This window comes from Boleophthalmus pectinirostris, unplaced genomic scaffold, assembly GCF_026225935.1.
Source record: "Boleophthalmus pectinirostris isolate CB_2022bp ecotype Guang Dong unplaced genomic scaffold, ASM2622593v1 HiC_scaffold_17, whole genome shotgun sequence".
Classification (NCBI taxonomy): Eukaryota; Metazoa; Chordata; class Actinopteri; order Gobiiformes; family Gobiidae; genus Boleophthalmus; species Boleophthalmus pectinirostris.
Genome location: NW_026571115.1, coordinates 36283004 through 36299615, shown reverse-complemented (window position 1 = coordinate 36299615; position 16612 = coordinate 36283004). Strand labels below are relative to the sequence as shown.

Sequence of the window (16612 nt, the reverse complement as noted above, 5' to 3'; positions counted from 1 at the left end):
TCAAAAACAGACTTTCTTTTGCGGTGAACTGCTCCTGGATTCTTGTCGCCATCGCAACAAACTTTGTGCGCGAACTGCGAGGAAGATATAGGTCAAAAAAAGCCGCTAAGAACTGTTGCGTTGGTGGAGTAAACAGCGTCTGTGCGTCTTGCGTCTGTGGACTGTGTGACAGTCGTACGTAAACCACGTACCGGCGGCGCAGGCAAGTCAGTTACACTAGAAACGTAGGGAGTTTGATTGACAGCCTGTCAGCTCACAGATAACGAGGCAGTGTCGTTATCTATTGGCAAATGTTTAGCCCCACCACGTCCAGAGTTGATGAATTTTTATTCTCTTTTTTTTTGGTCATCATAATTACAAGGCGACTGCATCTATAATCTATCATTGACAATTTGAAATAAAAAAAAATCCTCCATACAACCTTTAAGTCGTTGTTTGCTTCTCGGGTGATTTTTTTTCTGTTCTAATAGCGATTTGAGTAATGTTTTCAGGGCTCGTTTCTTTTCTTCTGTCGGGTTCTTTGTGATAATTTCGTAGGTGTCGGTGTCTGCGAGTAGTGTTTGCATTTTTTTTGTTGGTATGTTTTTGTGTCCAATATGACTGTTGTCCTGCCTTTATCTGCGGGTAGAATAGTGATTGTGTTGTCTTTTCTCATGTGATTAATGGCTTTCCTCTCCTTGCAGCAGCAGCCGAAACATGTCAACAAGGTCAACACACTTTACTGCATTGTCTTTAAAAAGAACCCAAGAAGTTAAAGTATATAAAGAAGACAAAATGAACATCTTTGGCTTAGTCCTGGTTCAGTCCTGGTTCAGTCCTGGTTCAGTCCTGGTTCAGTCCGTATCCGTATGTGGCGCATTAGTCCCGCATCGCATTTTAAACTCACAGAAACGCCATTTCCCATTTCCGTGACTTAAACCAGGTCTAAACTAGGACTAAACCGTTTTCAGTCCTGGTCTGGCCCCGGTCTCAGTCCTGGTCTTTCTGGTTTGGTTCCGGAACTGATTTAAGTCCTTGTTCAGTCGAATGAACGAATGAAACACGGATTCTTCTCCTTTACAAAATGCTCCAAATTCTCCATTCTCCACTCGGTCAGACTTTCTGAGCAGCTGATATTCTCCTAATATTACGACTTTATTTTGACTACGACTTTATTCTCATAAAATTTCAACTTTATTCTCGTAAATTTATGACTTTATTCTCATAAAAATATTACTTTATTCTTGTAAAATTACGACTTTATTCTCTTAAAATTATTACTTTTTCTGGCTTCGACTTTATTCTCATAATATTACGACTTTAATGTCGAAATGTTACGACTTTATTCTCGTAGCGCCAGTATTTTATTTTTTTTATCTGACCCTTATACTCCGTCGTATTCAAGACTTTCATTGATTTTTTTCAGTCAAAAACCTTTAATTAAACAAATATGTGGAATAATGAAATATTCATATTTATATTTTACATTTATGTTCGTATTTTCATCTCTTTGTATTTTAATCTATTTGCATTTGAATTAATGTATTTTAATGATAATAATATTTACTAAATTTGTACATATATGAAACAAATCGAATATTTAATTATTGTATGTAAATTTTTTTATGAATTAATAAATATCTTTTAATTGCTAAATAATGTACAGTTTAAATGAGTGCTCCTTGAACTTGTTGAGACTTCTACACCTTTTACAACAATTACAATAAATTGGTATATATTTAAACAAAAATTTAAATAAATATTTAAACATAAATATTTGCAATTGTCAATGTTTAAATATTAAATATTAAATTTTGCCAATTATATTAAAATATTCAATTACATAATTAAATAGTAATTTTATTTATTTATTAATTTACTGTTAATTTACATTTTTACATTAATCCAGTTAAATAAATCAACCGTTTGCATTTACAACACAACTGAGGCTTTCCATTGTGTTACTCAAATTAAACAGAATATTCACTTCACAGGAATTAATCCAGATCATTTTGACGTTTTGTCCTTAGGATCTTAACACTAGATCCAGTAGTTTAACTTTATACTTGAAAACAACATTTACAGGTAGATTTACTCACCGGTATCGTCTCTGTATTTCCTTTTGCGTTCCTGAGTTTGGTTTGTACCTGTGCACCTGAGCTGAACTGAACGAGAGCAGCAGACGCAACTTACCTGTATTTTTGGCGCCATCTACTGGTCAGAGAGGAGAGGTGAAAGAGGTGAGGAGTGAGGAGTGGAGGTGAAGACCAGCAGCAGAGCGTAACTACACCAAACAGGCGAACTCCAACTGTGCCACGAGAAAGAGGCCGAGCCGCTAAAGTTTTATTTTTTATAACAAAAGAAATTAAATCCTGTCAACAAAGGTGAAGACATTTCGCAGTGTTCTGGTCACTGGTACTGGTGCCTTCAATCTGTCTGGAGGAAGGAGCTGCACTGAGACTCACACCGAGGCCGATTTTTTTTACAGTTTTGGTTTATTCTCTAGATCAGGGGTGTTCACACTTTTTCATCATGTGAGCTACTTACAAAATGACCAAGTCATAATGATCGACCTAATACAAAGCCAAACAAACTGCACTGAAACACTCTGTGCCCCTTTTTTGGACCCTCCCCCACAGTTTGAGAACCTCTTCTTTAAGAGAACTTCCTCTGGCACTTTACACAAAACTGTGAAAAAAGTGAAGGAAGATTTTTAAACCTGTTTTTTAAAGTTCCAAACTGGAGTTTCATTCTTTTCTGGTTTTGCAGTGATATTTACCAGCCTCTGCACGTTTACCAAACCAAACGCACATCGTGACAAACACAGATGCATTTGTCACTTTTGTTAGACAAACTTCAGCCAAATGTGGCAGTAGGTCTGTTCTGTAGATCCGCTCTATGCTGTAGACCTGCTTTGTGCCAACACTGGAACACAAATTTAGACTGGTTTTTGCTTCACGTTTGGTCTTGTTCTTCTAATCAGCCGCACTGTGGGAGGGGCTTGTGTTGGCTGTACGCAGGAAGGAGCGAGAGCGTGAAAAGGCGAGGGGCGGCGTGCTGACGTGAGGCAGGTGGACAGGTAGGATGTTTAGGAAGTTGAACCTGCCCTGTGATGCACGCTGGTACACGAGGGCACACGCTGTCGCAGACGAGCCGTGCATAGGGAGCGTGTGTGTTTGTGATGCGCCGTAGAGTCTCCGCGGGTTTCAAATGAGCGCACAGGCTGCACTGAGACGCCCCACACGCTCCTGCACCCGCTACAAGTTTATTACCAACAGCAGCGGCCGGAATGAAATATGATCACACTTGTTGAGTGTCAGACCTCGAGTGAGAGACAAGACCGAGTCCAAACACGAGTCCGAGACGAGACACGGCGATCTACCCACACGACCTTGGTGATCGACTGGTAGATCGGGATCGACGTATTGAGCACCTCTGCTCCAGGTCTATTGTACTTTTCTACTCATTCTGTGTCTTTTCTCAGGTCAGGGCCTTGTGCTCGTCCAAACTGTTCAACCAAGAAGACGGAGAGAGATCGTTGATCCTCCTCCCAGTGTTGGGGAGTAACAGATTACATGTACCGGAGTTATGTAATCAGAGTACAAATTATGAGTAACTGTATTCAGTTACAGTTACTGTTTCAGTGAGTGGTAATTGGATTACAGTTACTTTGTTGAAATAAATGGATTACACAGTGGGATTTTACTGTTTTCACATTTTGGGCTAAACCAGGACTAAACCAGGACTAAACCAGGACTAAACCAGGTCTAAACCAGGACTAAAACAGGATTTAACAGGCGGGCACCAGAAGATGGCGCTAGTTCACAATTTAGCAGGATTTAACAACGCTCATTTTAACTACGTTACACTAACAGATTTATTAAAATAACAGTTACTCCGTTTTTCCATTTTTCATTTAAACACAAAATCGAAGTGAAACAAACGAATTATTATTTTTTTTTTTTTTCATTTTGGTTTTGGAGACAAATAATGAAGAAAATAGTTTTCAATTTCTTATTTTTTGTTTTATATTGAAAAAAACATTGAATGATACACGGATTGCCCTCGTTTTTTTTTATTTTATTTTTTTAAGAACAAGACAAAACAGCTAAAGTATAAAGTGCAGACAGGATTATTGTTGCATCAGTGCAAAGTCCAGTTCACAGTTATGGCACATACATGTGTGACCGGTGTGTCTCTTTTTATTTCAATGACTCACAGAAGCTGCTGCAGTTTGGTGTGACAGAAGTTTATTCTGCACAGAACATAGAAAACAGTTGCTGTGAGTTGATTTGTAGTGAACATTCATCATGTTTCATCTCGTCTCGAGTTCTCCAGAACAACGAGTAGTAAATGTAATAATATTCAGGTTATTACAACATTTAAGTCTCTTACAATATTGTAATAACAAAAATAGAACAGCAGCATTACTCAATACTCTGTATAGTAATAGTAATAATAGTTCCTGTGGCCGTATAGTGGATTTCCATAAGACAATAATATAAAATAAAATGCACATTTTTTTTCAATGGGCAATATATATTGGTACTTTTAAATGTATTTTGCCTGTCTGTTACGTTTTTCTAATTTTTATCTGTAATGTGCAACGCACTTAGAATATAACCAGATGTACATTAACATCAAACATGTGTACCTCACGTACCTGCACAGAACAAAGAAAACAGTTGTTGTGAGTTGATTTGTAGTGAACATTCATCATGTTTCATCTGTAGAAAACAGACATTTATTATCCTCTAGTAAAACTAAGAAAAACAGGGTCAAATCAAATATACTGTAAATAAACTTCAGCAGATTGTGGCCAAACAAACATAAAACACGTCCAGTACAACACACAACTGTCAGATGAACAATAAAATATCTACACATGAGTGAATCAATCATTTTTGTCCACACAATTTCACAGTCACGTGACCTCGTCTCGAGTTCTCCAGAACAACGAGGAGAACTCAGAGTCTGCACGAGTTTAGTAAGTGCAGGTGCGACGGGCACCAGGAGATGGCGCTAGTTCACAATTTAGCAGGATTTAACAGCGTTCATATTAACTATGTTACACATACATAATTTTAATCCAAAACAAATAAAAAACAAAGTTGATATACATGTAAACTTAAACTGAGGCAGATAATGCGTCCAAAAAATAAAATAAAATAAAATAAAAATCGATACAAGAAATTGAGGAAGTGGTTAAAAATAAAATTCAAATTCTTGTTTTGTTTGTGTATTAATAGATTTTAATGTTAGAAATCGTTTTCAGTGTTTGAAGATCATTCTTCATGTCGAGTATAATGAAGATTAATTGGAGAATTTGGATTTATGGATGTGAAATTTTCCCAACAGAATGAAGACGTTTACTAAATACGATGGAAATGGGTTATTTTACTTGAACAGTCCAAGTTTTTTTTTTTTTTTTTTTTGTGGATAAGCGTTTCTAAATTTGACCCAAGTTCGAAAATTGTTCTATTATGTGCAGTGTTGGGAAGGTGACTTTTAAAATGTAATCCCCTACAGATTACAGATTACATACACCAGACTGTAGTTTGTAACGTAATCCATTAAATTACTTAAAGTGAGTAATGTAATCTGAATACTTTGGATTACTTGATATTATTGTCATGCTTTTTAAAACGACATGAATGTAGCGACCACATCCTGATAGAGAAATGATTTTTATATGAGACACTGCTGCCTTCAATTATGTCCACACCACTGTTAAGTGTCATTAGTGTTAGACCTGGTTTAGTCCTGGTTTAGTCCTGGTTTTAGTCTTGGTTTAGTCCTGGTTTTAGACCTGGTTTAATCCTGGTTTAGTCTTGGTTTAGTCCTGGTTTTAGACTTGGTTTAGTCCTGGTTTAGTCTTGGTTTAGTCCTGGTTTTAGACTTGGTTTAGTCCTGGTTTTAGTCCTAGTTAATCTTAGTTTAGTCCTGCTTTAGTCCTGCTTTTAGACCTGGTTTTAGTCCTAGTTTAGTCCTGTTTTTAGACCTGGTTTTAGTCCTAGTTTAGTCCTGTTTTTAGACCTGGTTTAATCCTGGTTTAGTCCTGCTTTTAGACCTGGTTTTAGTCCTAGTTTAGTCTTAGTTTAGTCCTGCTTTAGTCCTGCTTTTAGACCTGGTTTTAGTCCTCGTTTAGTCCTGTTTTTAGACCTGGTTTAATCCTGGAATAGTCCTGGTTTAGTCCTGGTTTTAGACCTGGTTTAATCCTGGTTTACTCTTGGTTTAGTCCTGGTTTTAGACTTGGTTTAGTCCTGCTTTTAGATCTGGTTTTAGTCCTAGTTTAGTCCTGTTTTTAGACCTGGTTTAATCCTGGTTTAGTCCTGGTTTAGTCCTGGTTTAGCCCAAAATGTGAAAACAGGAAAATCCCACCCTGTAATCCATTTATTTCAACAAAGTAACTGTAATCCAATTACCACTGACTGAAACAGTAACTGTAACTGAATACAGATACTTATAATTTGTACTCTGATTACGTAATCCCGGTACATGTAATCTGTTACTCCCCAACACTGATTACGTAGGGCATTTAAAACATTCTGATCGCTGTCATACGCAAGCCCCGCCCCCTGCTCTGTAGCTCGACTCTCATTGGCTGAGCTGCGCGTGTCTCTGCCCGATCTGCGCTGCCGCATTTGACTCACGGAGGACACAAGAAAAAAAGTTCCAAACAAGCGTCTTCGAGCCACACGCGAAGCTGTTCAGTCGAGTTTAGTCTGTTTTTTATCATTTTAAAACCCGAAACGTGCTCTTCAAACGCTCGCATTTCGCTAACGTAACTTCAACAACTCACGAACGTCATCGACCGGCGACGATTCAATTCATCATCCACGTCCGCGGGTTGGTACGTTCGGTTTTACGGTTTTGCAAAGGCGGGGGTTTACAGTGCGGTGTTTATAGTAGCGAAACCCGCCCCTCCAAACCGTACCGTGCATGCTTTCGAGCGCTCCTCCTTTACCGTACCGTACTATGCGGTGTTTCCTGACGAACTTTTCTCACTTTTGACCGAGGCGTGGATGTTTTTTACTTTGAATGGGACGTAAGTGCACGTAACGCGGATTGTCGTCGTAAAGATAAGTTCGTGGAGGGATTTTGTGGACGGATGTTTTAACAATAAGAACATCGCGTTTTCTATAAGTGCACTTTTTTTTTTTTCCCTGAGCCATGGCGTGTGAGGGTAACGGGATGTCAGGTTTGTTTTAATCATAAACTTACAATAATACTTTATTTATTTATTTATTTTTTACGTTGTTACGATGTCTGCGTTGTGTTTGCACAGATGAGAGAATTGGAGAGGCGCTGATTAAAGAGTAAGTACCACTTTATTACGCTGTTGTTTATTGCGTATTAAGTACTCAAGTAAATATTTTAACGAGTTCAAATGTTTTTCCTTGCACGTACAACTTTTTATGACTTATTACGTGTCTAATTTACTACTGAAAAACGTACTCGTATAGACTTAGACGTAGACAAACTTTATTGATCCACAAATTTATTAATTTATTAACATAATATAATATCAAAGAGAAAAAATATATATAAAAGGTTAAATAAAATTCTAAATAAGTAGCAAAAAAAAAAAAAAGATAGAAAGAGACATAACTATTTAAATGTAAATGTACAAGTAAAAATAAAAATAAAATAGACAAGTAATAAAATAGGGAGTATTATCTGTTACATAAGGGCGAGTTGTTTTACAGTTGTAGGGAGTATTATCTGTTACATAAGGGCGAGTTGTTGTACAGTTGTAGGGAGTATTATCTGTTACATAAGGGCGAGTTGTTGTACAGTTGTAGGGAGTATTATCTGTTACATAAGGGTGAGTTGTTGTACAGTTGTAGGGAGTATTATCTGTCCTTCTATCAAACTGCATTTTATATATATATATATATATATATATATATATATATATTTTTTTTTACTTAAGTATAGACTACTTGTACACACTGTAGGTTAAAGTATAGTAATAAAATTATAGTAACATGTTGTAGTAAAATATATAGTCTAATAATATTATTTGATTAAACATTTTTGAACTCATTGTAATGAGTTCAAATGTTTTACTTGTAGATACAACGTTTTTATGACTTACTAACTTTTATGACTTAGTAACTTTTAAATTTAAATGACTCTAACTTTTAAAATTCTACTTAACTATTGAGAAACGTACTTGTATAACCAACCAGGCCTTAAAAAACATAGATTCAGTGTGATCAATCTGCATTTTATATATCCTCCTCCTGTGACCCGGTCCATTCATTTGTGTCCATCAGAGTGGACGTTGAGTTAAACCAGTTTATATTCTAAGTGTTTTGAGACGGACTCTTAATGGGGGGACTGGGTTCCTCTGCCTAAATAGGGTTGGGGGATTATAGGTACTATCATGTCTAGGATAAAAAATTAAAATAAAAAAAAAGTTTGTGGCTTCACTATGGTTAAAAAAAATAAATTAAAAGGGAGTCTAAAAATGTTCTGAGGTGACTGTAGAAGTTGTCAGAGGTGTTTCTCATCAATAAGTTTGTTTTGTTAAGTTGGATTTAAGACCAAAACGTCCCCGGCGTCCATTACTGAGGACATGCTACAAAATTAGAAACAAAAATACAATTAACAAAATGTAAATAAGGTGTTAATTTACCTCCAAATAGATAGAAAAATCACAAAAAAAATATATATTGCAATACACTTTTTTCCTTTGGGTCCCAGGAGGATATTTATTTTTTTTTAACTTAAGTATTGCCTTCTTGCACCCACTGTAGGTAGGCAAATTAAATTAGAGTAAGTAAGTAAATTATAGTATAGTTTATTATTATTATTATTATTATTATTATTATTTTATTTATTTTATTTAATTTATTTATTTTTATTTTATTTATTATATTTCTTATTATTTTTTTTATATTATTATTATTATTTATTTATTTATTTATTTTTTTTGTATTCGTGTTCATTTTATATTTAGTTAAGTCTGTCTTGTTGTGGATGTGCTGGGTATCCAATCCCTCAAACTTGACAAATTATAAATAAAAAAAAATAAAAAATAAAAATTATAGTAACAGGTTGTAGTAAAATCTATAGCCTAGTAATATTATTTGATTAAAACATTAAAAAACAAAGTAAAATCAACCACTAATCAATACTAAAATTATACTGAAACTAGAAACTAATGTAAAAGAAAGAACTACCATTTAATGTTAAAATCACAATCTATTAATAGTGTTTTTAATTATCATTGTCGTGTCAGAGCCAGTGTCAGATTTATTCTTTCATATCAAAATTGAGTTTAATTTCAGTATTGCGACAAAGAGAATCTGTATTGTCATTTACACCATAAACAAGCTTCGGTTTCACTTTCATTTTCTATTGTAAAACAGACAAAGCTTTTCCAGTAAATGAGGCATCGTAAAGCAGACGTGACGCACCGCCTGATCTGCGTCATGCCCATGATGACTCAGGCAATTACACAATAAAACGATTTACCCATAAACTTTAATGTGGCCAAACAAAATAAGTCGTGTTTAAGTCAAGTTTTTATTTAAGGAAGTCGCACTGAGATTACTACTATTACTACTGCTCTTTTTGAACGGAGTCCAGCCCAAAACATCAGCGTCGATTAAATCCTACATCAGCGCATTTAGACCAGAGCTACGCACGCATCACGAATTTCGGACTTCCTGTCATTGCGCAATTCATACTGGGATGGATTTTCTGAAAAAGTGAGCATCAAACCGTCATGTTTGTTTTCCCAGTGGGACGCGTCTATTGTCAAAGTCGATCTTTTCAAGTCTTTTGAACCGTATCGCTTTTGTTTCTGGTTCTGATATTGTCATATTTTAGTTTTGGGATTCGGACATCGTCATTTTGTGTGGTTGTTGAATGTCCTGACTTTGGGCATTCGCGGCGGGAGTGAGGAGTAAATGAGACACGCGAGGGGACGGATCACAAACTCGAGGGGATGGGGGCGCACAGGGTGAACGAGCGCATATATAAACATTATATCGATTAGGGACGGGCATTCGATGAAATTTTCTTAATCGATCGTCGGAAGAATTAACGATCGATTATTCATTAACGTTTTTATATTAAAATTATCATCATTATTATTACTATCTGCACTAATCTGCATAAATAAATTCAACTTTACGACATATAAACATAACGACTCTAGAGCCACATCAGCTGTTTGACATTATAATGTGTTTAATTCAGTTTTGTTCAAATCTCACAGAAACAAAACTTAAAACCACATCACTAATTTGCATAAACTAAGGAAGAAGGATGTGGTTCAACTTGTGTCAGATTAAAAGACATGACTCAGGTGAATACAGGTCAGTGTGACCAGATTTGCGTTTGTCAAAACCAGGACAGCGTACGGGGGGAGGGGGGCGGGGCCTCGTCATCCACATTGAGCGACTCTCACCTGTAAAAACTTTTTCCCACTGGACACAGAAACATATGTGCTGCTTTATCCACTGTGCACATGGACTCACACTTGTCCCAACGCAACGGAAAGTGTGGAATTTCTTGTACAAATCCTGGTTAAATCCACATTTGTGCTTCGGTTCGTTACAGACTGACCCACTGTTTGTGTCTCGCTCCTTCTGATGCAGAGACACATGTACACACCTGTTTGGTCACGACACACACAGAAACCTACATTCGGTTTGTCGATTAAAATTAACGTAATCCGATGAAATTCTTAATGATCAATTATCGATTAATCAACTAATCATGCCCATCCCTAATATCGATATATTGATATATATGATGTCAGAATCCATTTCCTGTTTAAAAAATATCTTGATATATTTAAAATATCGAGATACCGCCTATATCCCTAATGAGCGCCCTTCTGGCTCCATCGACTCTGGCACCAGTTCACTTTCTATAGAAAAAACGTGGCCCCTCTCTCTGTGACTGGTGCTGTCAGGCAGAATAAAAATAATTCACTCATGTTTTTTCAGGGTTAAAAAATTTAACAGGATTTAGAAGTCAAAATCTGATGAACCAAATGTTCTTCCATAAACCCACTCCAGTCCTGACGGCGTTTGTTGGTTTGTGCCTCGTGCAGGGTGATCGAGGAGGAGCTGAGGGAGGAGGTGCCCGCAGAGGCCGTCCCGCCCCTCACGCCGCTGCTGACCAATCAGGTGCAGTCGCAGCAGGAGCAGAAGGTGGTGACGGAGCTGGCCAAAATGATCCGCATCATCGGGGACAACGTGAAGAACAACCAGCTGCTGGAGGAGTGAGTCTGACCGCCGCGTTACAGTCACTTCCATTTCAGATCCAGATCCAGATCCAGATCAGTCCAGGTGCAAAACTGCGTGTGCAAACTGAAAACAGGTGCAGTTTGTGGACGTGTTGCACATCGTTCACTACTGGAAACAGCTCAGAGTGAACAGTGTGAATACTGATGATGTGACGGCTCTTTTAAACAGCTCCTGCATGAACAACTGGCACTGGATCTCATTTAAAAAAAGAACTGAGTCTTTGTTTGAATCGACACATAAGCAAAGCAGGCAACATGAGTTTTTATGTATTATTATTGTGGTGCAACATTTGAGCGACATCATTCCATCGGTGAAGTGACGATTTGTCAAAGAAAAGTAACAAACAAAAGCGGTGAGCAAACTCAGAACTAAACATAACTCAAATAATCACCTTTGGGCATGTGGTTTACACAGTACAAATCAATGTCCATGACCAGAGATGATTTTCCAAGATTTATTTTCCAGTTTTTTGGCAAGCAACAAGGAATACATGTTTATTGTGATCAAATTTTTATTCAAGTGTTATTATTTGCAGTTATACATATTCCAGTTAGCGTTGCATTTTTCTCCCTTTTAAACCCCCCCACCCCCCCACCATTAAACTCCCTATTGACGAGCATCAACATACAGTCCCTGACAAAAGTCTTGTCGCTTATGCATTTTGTAGAAACAAAAGCTTATAACCGACTTTAAATTAATCGATTGGTTTTAGAAATGTCTCATATGAAGCTAAAACCCTCCCAAATTATGCTCAATATACTAAAATAAATTTGCTTCACTGAAGAAAGATTGATCATTTCATGAACACAGAAAGGTCAGATTTTGGCAAGACAAAAGTTTTGTGGCCTTGTCATATGATGCACCCAATCCTAGATTACAGCCTCACCTGTGATCAGTTACTGATCAATCAATTAGTGGGTGTGTATAAAAAGAACCCCAGCACACCAGACCTTCACATCAACTGCAACTTGACCTCTGACAACATGCCTAAGATCCACCCTGAGACCAAAGCATTAATTATCAAGATTCGTTTTAGTGTAAACAGGGTCTGAAGGGCACGACTCAGTGTAATGTGAGTGTTCTTTCTGTGACAGAGGGGTGTTCTGCTGATGGTGAGTCTGTTCTGTGTGGGTGTGTCACGTTGGAGATGGTTCATGTTAAACTTTTTCAGGTCACACACACAGATCTACAGGTTTATTTAAAGAGCTGAGTGTGTGATGAGGCACAAACTCCTCTCCGCCCCACAGACCCAGTGTGCGCCGCGCTCGGGTCGGTCTGATGAGCCGAGCAGTCGGGACAAACTCGACTCGTGTATTATTTGAAGTGCGACAGTAACGACGAGCGCGCGCTGTTTGTTTTGCACATATGCAAATGTTTAGCAACCAAATTAAATACGACTGCTGATGTCTTATCTACGTGCAGGTCACAGAAACTATTCACGTTATTTTCCCTCCGAGCAGGTGAGAATGGGGAATGTACGTTAGTAAAAACAGTTATGACACTGACACTCTGAATGTGGAGCGAGTGAACAATGAACAGTGTTGGGAAGGTGACTTTTAAAATGTAATCCCCTACAGATTACAGATTACATACCCCAAAATGTAGTTTGTAACATAATCCATTAAATTACTTTAAGTGAGTAACGTAATCTGAATACTTTGGATTACTTGATATTGTCGTGCTTTTTAAAATTACATGGATGTACCAACCACATCCTGAAAATTCATGTTTGTTCTCGTCAATTTGAGCGTTAAACCCTGCAGTCTGAACGTAGCCCAAGTGTCCTGGGTCGCACTTGAAAAAATCTGATCTGTGTGGTTCAGACTGTCATTAAAATACAGGAGCATAGGGGCCAAAAAATCAGATGTGGGTCACTTCAGGCTGCAGTGTGAGCGTAGCCTTAGTTCCCAGGTTGACCTTCTGTGTTATTATTGTGGTGTCCAGTTGGTGCTGTGGGCCTCTCCTGTGGATCGGTCTAAATGTGGTGTAACTCCTCCTGTGTTGTGTGTCCTTGTGCAGTGCCATCGACGGGATACGGCGGGCCCCGGGCTCAAAGTGGGACCTCTTCAAACAGGTGGCAGACAAAGTGTTCGCGCAGGGCATCACGTGGGAGAGGATCGCCGTGCTCTTCTACGTGGCCGGACGCCTCGCGGTCAAGGTCAGTCTGACTCTGAGGTCTCAAACTGTAGAAACATGCATCAAATAAGGATTCTATGACACACACATACAAAAAAACTAAATATACGATTCTGAGTGTTTGTCATTTTAATGCTGATTTATTCTGAACTACAAAAACATTGGACACGATATTGAAGTTGTTAATTCAAGATGATCGTCCAGTCAGAAAGCAGAATGAGCCCCACGCGAGTCTCTCATTTGGGTCCCGTCCAGTTGGTTTAGACCTAAAATGCCTCTCCCTGACCTGAATCCTCACGCTCTGAACCCCAGCACCTGAATCCAGAGTCCTGCACGGGTCCATTTTTGCAGACCCGCACCCGCCCAACCTTCACAGTCCAGCACCGCAAACGCACATTATATCTAAGTTAAATCTGCACCCGCCCGGACCCGTTAACATTCCACCCGTTACCCGTACGTGCCTGTGATACAATAACACACAAATTAAAATCATTCTGAGTGAAGCATCCATCAGAATACGAATTGAAAAGTTACGACTTCAAGAATTACAATCACGAAATGAAACGGTTTCACTTTCTTCAGCACGAACATGAACATGAGTCACAGACGCGACTCGACTGTCAAAAATACGTCATCACTTCACAGACATTATTTATTGAACATGTGAAACATCTGTTGAGATGCCGGACTTTTGAGTGGCATACACCATGGACTGAACCAGCACTGAACCAGGACTGAACTAGGACTAAAACAATATTAATCCAGGACTAAACTATAACTGAACCAGGACTGAGTGTCGGGACGGGCCTGGAGGTTCGCCCACGTAGACTGTCGGGTGACCTTGGGCGAAAGGACCAGTGCAGAGCTCTGCGCCCCACGGAGCTGCGCCCAGCCATCGTCCCATCGCACTTTGAGGACACCCTGCTCCACAGGCTTGGGGTTCTCTCTCTCAAGTCCAAGGTTAGCCCTGGTCTAGACCTGGTTTAGATGATGATGGTCTAAACAGAAGACACAAAAATGGCATTGCGTCTTCACTTTTTATTCTGCGTTTAGACGAGCGTTGTCAGGAGGAAATCTACGTGCATACGGTGAGACAAACGTGTGTGGAAATTGATTGTGTATGCATGCCAAGCGGCGAGGTGGTGATGTATGTGACGTAAATCTTACCAGAGTTTTACGTCTTGGGCACTGTAGACGGAACCCTACGGTGGAGCATATTCAACTTTTCCACTCTGGACGGTGGTTTCAGAGTTTTGCATTTTTAAGTCCCAAAAACGCCGTCACCGTCTAAACAAAAGACACATCTGATCAAATATTTTTTTCGGTTTTACCTGCAGGTGTTCTCATGTAAACAGGCCCTTAAACCTCGTTTAGTCCTGGCGTAATCCTGGTTTAGTCCTGATTTAGTCCTGACCTGCCCGTGTGTAATCACTACCCTCCCACATCCCTGCCTGTAAAATTCCAGAATGTTAAAACCCGCCCGTTTTAGCACCTATCTGCACCCGGCCTTGTGCAAGTCTCTGATTTGTAGAACCATTTGTTGTGGAATTTTGTTTTAAGACAGTGTGTGTGTCGATGCCCGGGTGATCAGGTCCCACGACGTGAATCCTTTATTACTGGTTTAAAGTTCAGATAAAAAAATCATGAGTTTTTAGTTGTAGGTTTAGTTAGACGGTTCTGCTGGTGTGTGTGTGCAGCTGGTGGAGGCTCATCTCCCTCAGTCGGTGCGGGAGGTGGTGCAGTGGACCGTGGACTTCTTCAGGACCAACCTGCTGGGCTGGATCCGGGAGCACGGAGGATGGGTCTGTATCTCCTCACACGTGGTTCAGAGTTTCATTTACAAACAGTTTTGTGAGTATAAATGTCACAGGGCTTTGGAACTCATGCCTACATTTGTTTTACTCTGTGTTTGTGTGTATTTGTGTGTGTTTGTGTGTGTATTTGTGTGTGTTTGTGTGTGTATTTGTGTGTGTGTGTGTTTGTGTGCGTAGATCAGCAGTTTCTCGGAGTTGGCGGCCGCCTCCATGCGCACAGTCAGCGGGTACCAGATCTACGGCGTCCTGCTCATCTTTGTGGCAGGACTGGCCCTCGGCAGTTTGGTCACACTCAGACTCATGCATCACCAGTGACCCCCACCCACCGACCCAAAACCAGAGACCCTCACCCACTGACCCAGACCCTCGCCCACTGACCCAACCCCAGAGACCCTCACCCACTGACCCAAAACCAGAGACCCTCACCCACTGACCCAGACCCTCACCCACTGACCCAGACCCACTGACCCAAAACCAGAGACCCTCACCCACCGACCCAAACCAGAGACCCTCACCCACTGACCCAGACCCTCACCCCACTGACCCAACCCCTCACCCACTGACCCAGACCCTCACCCACTGACCCAATTCCAGAGACCCTCACCCACTGACCCAATTCCAGAGACCCTCACCCACTGACCCAAAACCAGAGACCCTCACCCACTGACCCAGACCCTCACCCACTGACCCAACCCCAGAGACCCTCACCCACTGACCCAGACCCACTGACCAAAACCAGAGACCCTCGCCCACTGACCCAACCCCAGAGACCCTCAGTCAGAGAGTCACACACCCCGCCCCTCCCTCACCGCGGCCTGCGTATAAAAGCGGAGCCTCGCGTCACCCACGGCATTTGGCTCCAGTCAAACGAAGCTCATTGAGGCCCGGCTGTTTGGCGCAGTTTGTTTGGAGCCAGATCCCGAGTGCGTGTATCATAGCAACCAAAGAGCCAATCAGGAGTGAGGGCAGCAGAATGAAAACACCCGGACCACGTAGAACGGGTTCAACTGAACGTTTTACGACAAAAATGATGAGTCTGATAGAAACGTGATGCCCGTGTTCACTTCCTGCTCAGAAAGAGGCAGCTGGACGGTTCGCTGTGTCCACTTATATATGCAGTCTCTGACCCTGACCTCCGACCCTGACCTCTGACCCTCACCTCAGACGATCTGACTCAGCACAAATCCAAAACTTGAACTTTTTCTACTTTTTCTACATATCTATTTTCTTAATATCATGTTTTCTCACGTCTCACCAACCAGCGATAATGCTCCGTGTACTGTGTCTGTGTCCGGTTTGGAGAAACATGGGGGGGGGGGACTGTGACTGTACTCAGTGAAAGTTTTTGTAAAGATGGATGAACAGTTCTTTTAAATCATGTGGAATAGCGGAGCGAGACGTTCCGCGTGT

General features: G+C 40.0%; 1 protein-coding gene across 4 annotated transcripts; it reads left to right on the top strand.

Moving 5' to 3' along the window:
* Positions 1-6654: 6654 nt before the first annotated feature.
* On the top strand, positions 6655-15910 carry LOC110164773 (apoptosis regulator BAX-like). 4 transcript variants are annotated; one of them, XM_055152509.1, is made up of 7 exons: positions 6655-7180; positions 7268-7298; positions 11057-11227; positions 13272-13410; positions 15086-15239; positions 15380-15570; positions 15627-15650. In XM_055152509.1, the coding sequence occupies exons 1-7, from the start codon at positions 7153-7155 to the stop codon at positions 15633-15635; spliced, it is 723 nt and encodes a 240-aa protein (XP_055008484.1). In that variant the 5' UTR covers positions 6655-7152; the 3' UTR covers positions 15636-15650. The 4 variants fall into 4 exon arrangements, 3 of the variants coding, with proteins under 3 accessions (XP_055008484.1, XP_055008483.1, XP_055008485.1); XR_008632024.1 differs by having other exon boundaries at positions 6663-7180; positions 15086-15190; positions 15627-15643; XM_055152508.1 differs by having other exon boundaries at positions 6656-7180; positions 15380-15910.
* The last annotated feature ends 702 nt before the right edge of the window (positions 15911-16612 follow it).

What these genes read in the sequence shown, in the direction of transcription:
- LOC110164773 (XM_055152508.1), top strand. Translation starts at nt 7,153, where the DNA reads ATGGCGTGTGAGGGTAACGGGATGTCAG. An exon ending in GGAGAGGCGCTGATTAAAGA is followed by an intron (nt 7,299 to 11,056) that starts GTAAGTACCACT and finishes TGCCTCGTGCAG; the next exon opens with GGTGATCGAGGAGGAGCTGA. An exon ending in CCGGACGCCTCGCGGTCAAG is followed by an intron (nt 13,411 to 15,085) that starts GTCAGTCTGACT and finishes GTGTGTGTGCAG; the next exon opens with CTGGTGGAGGCTCATCTCCC.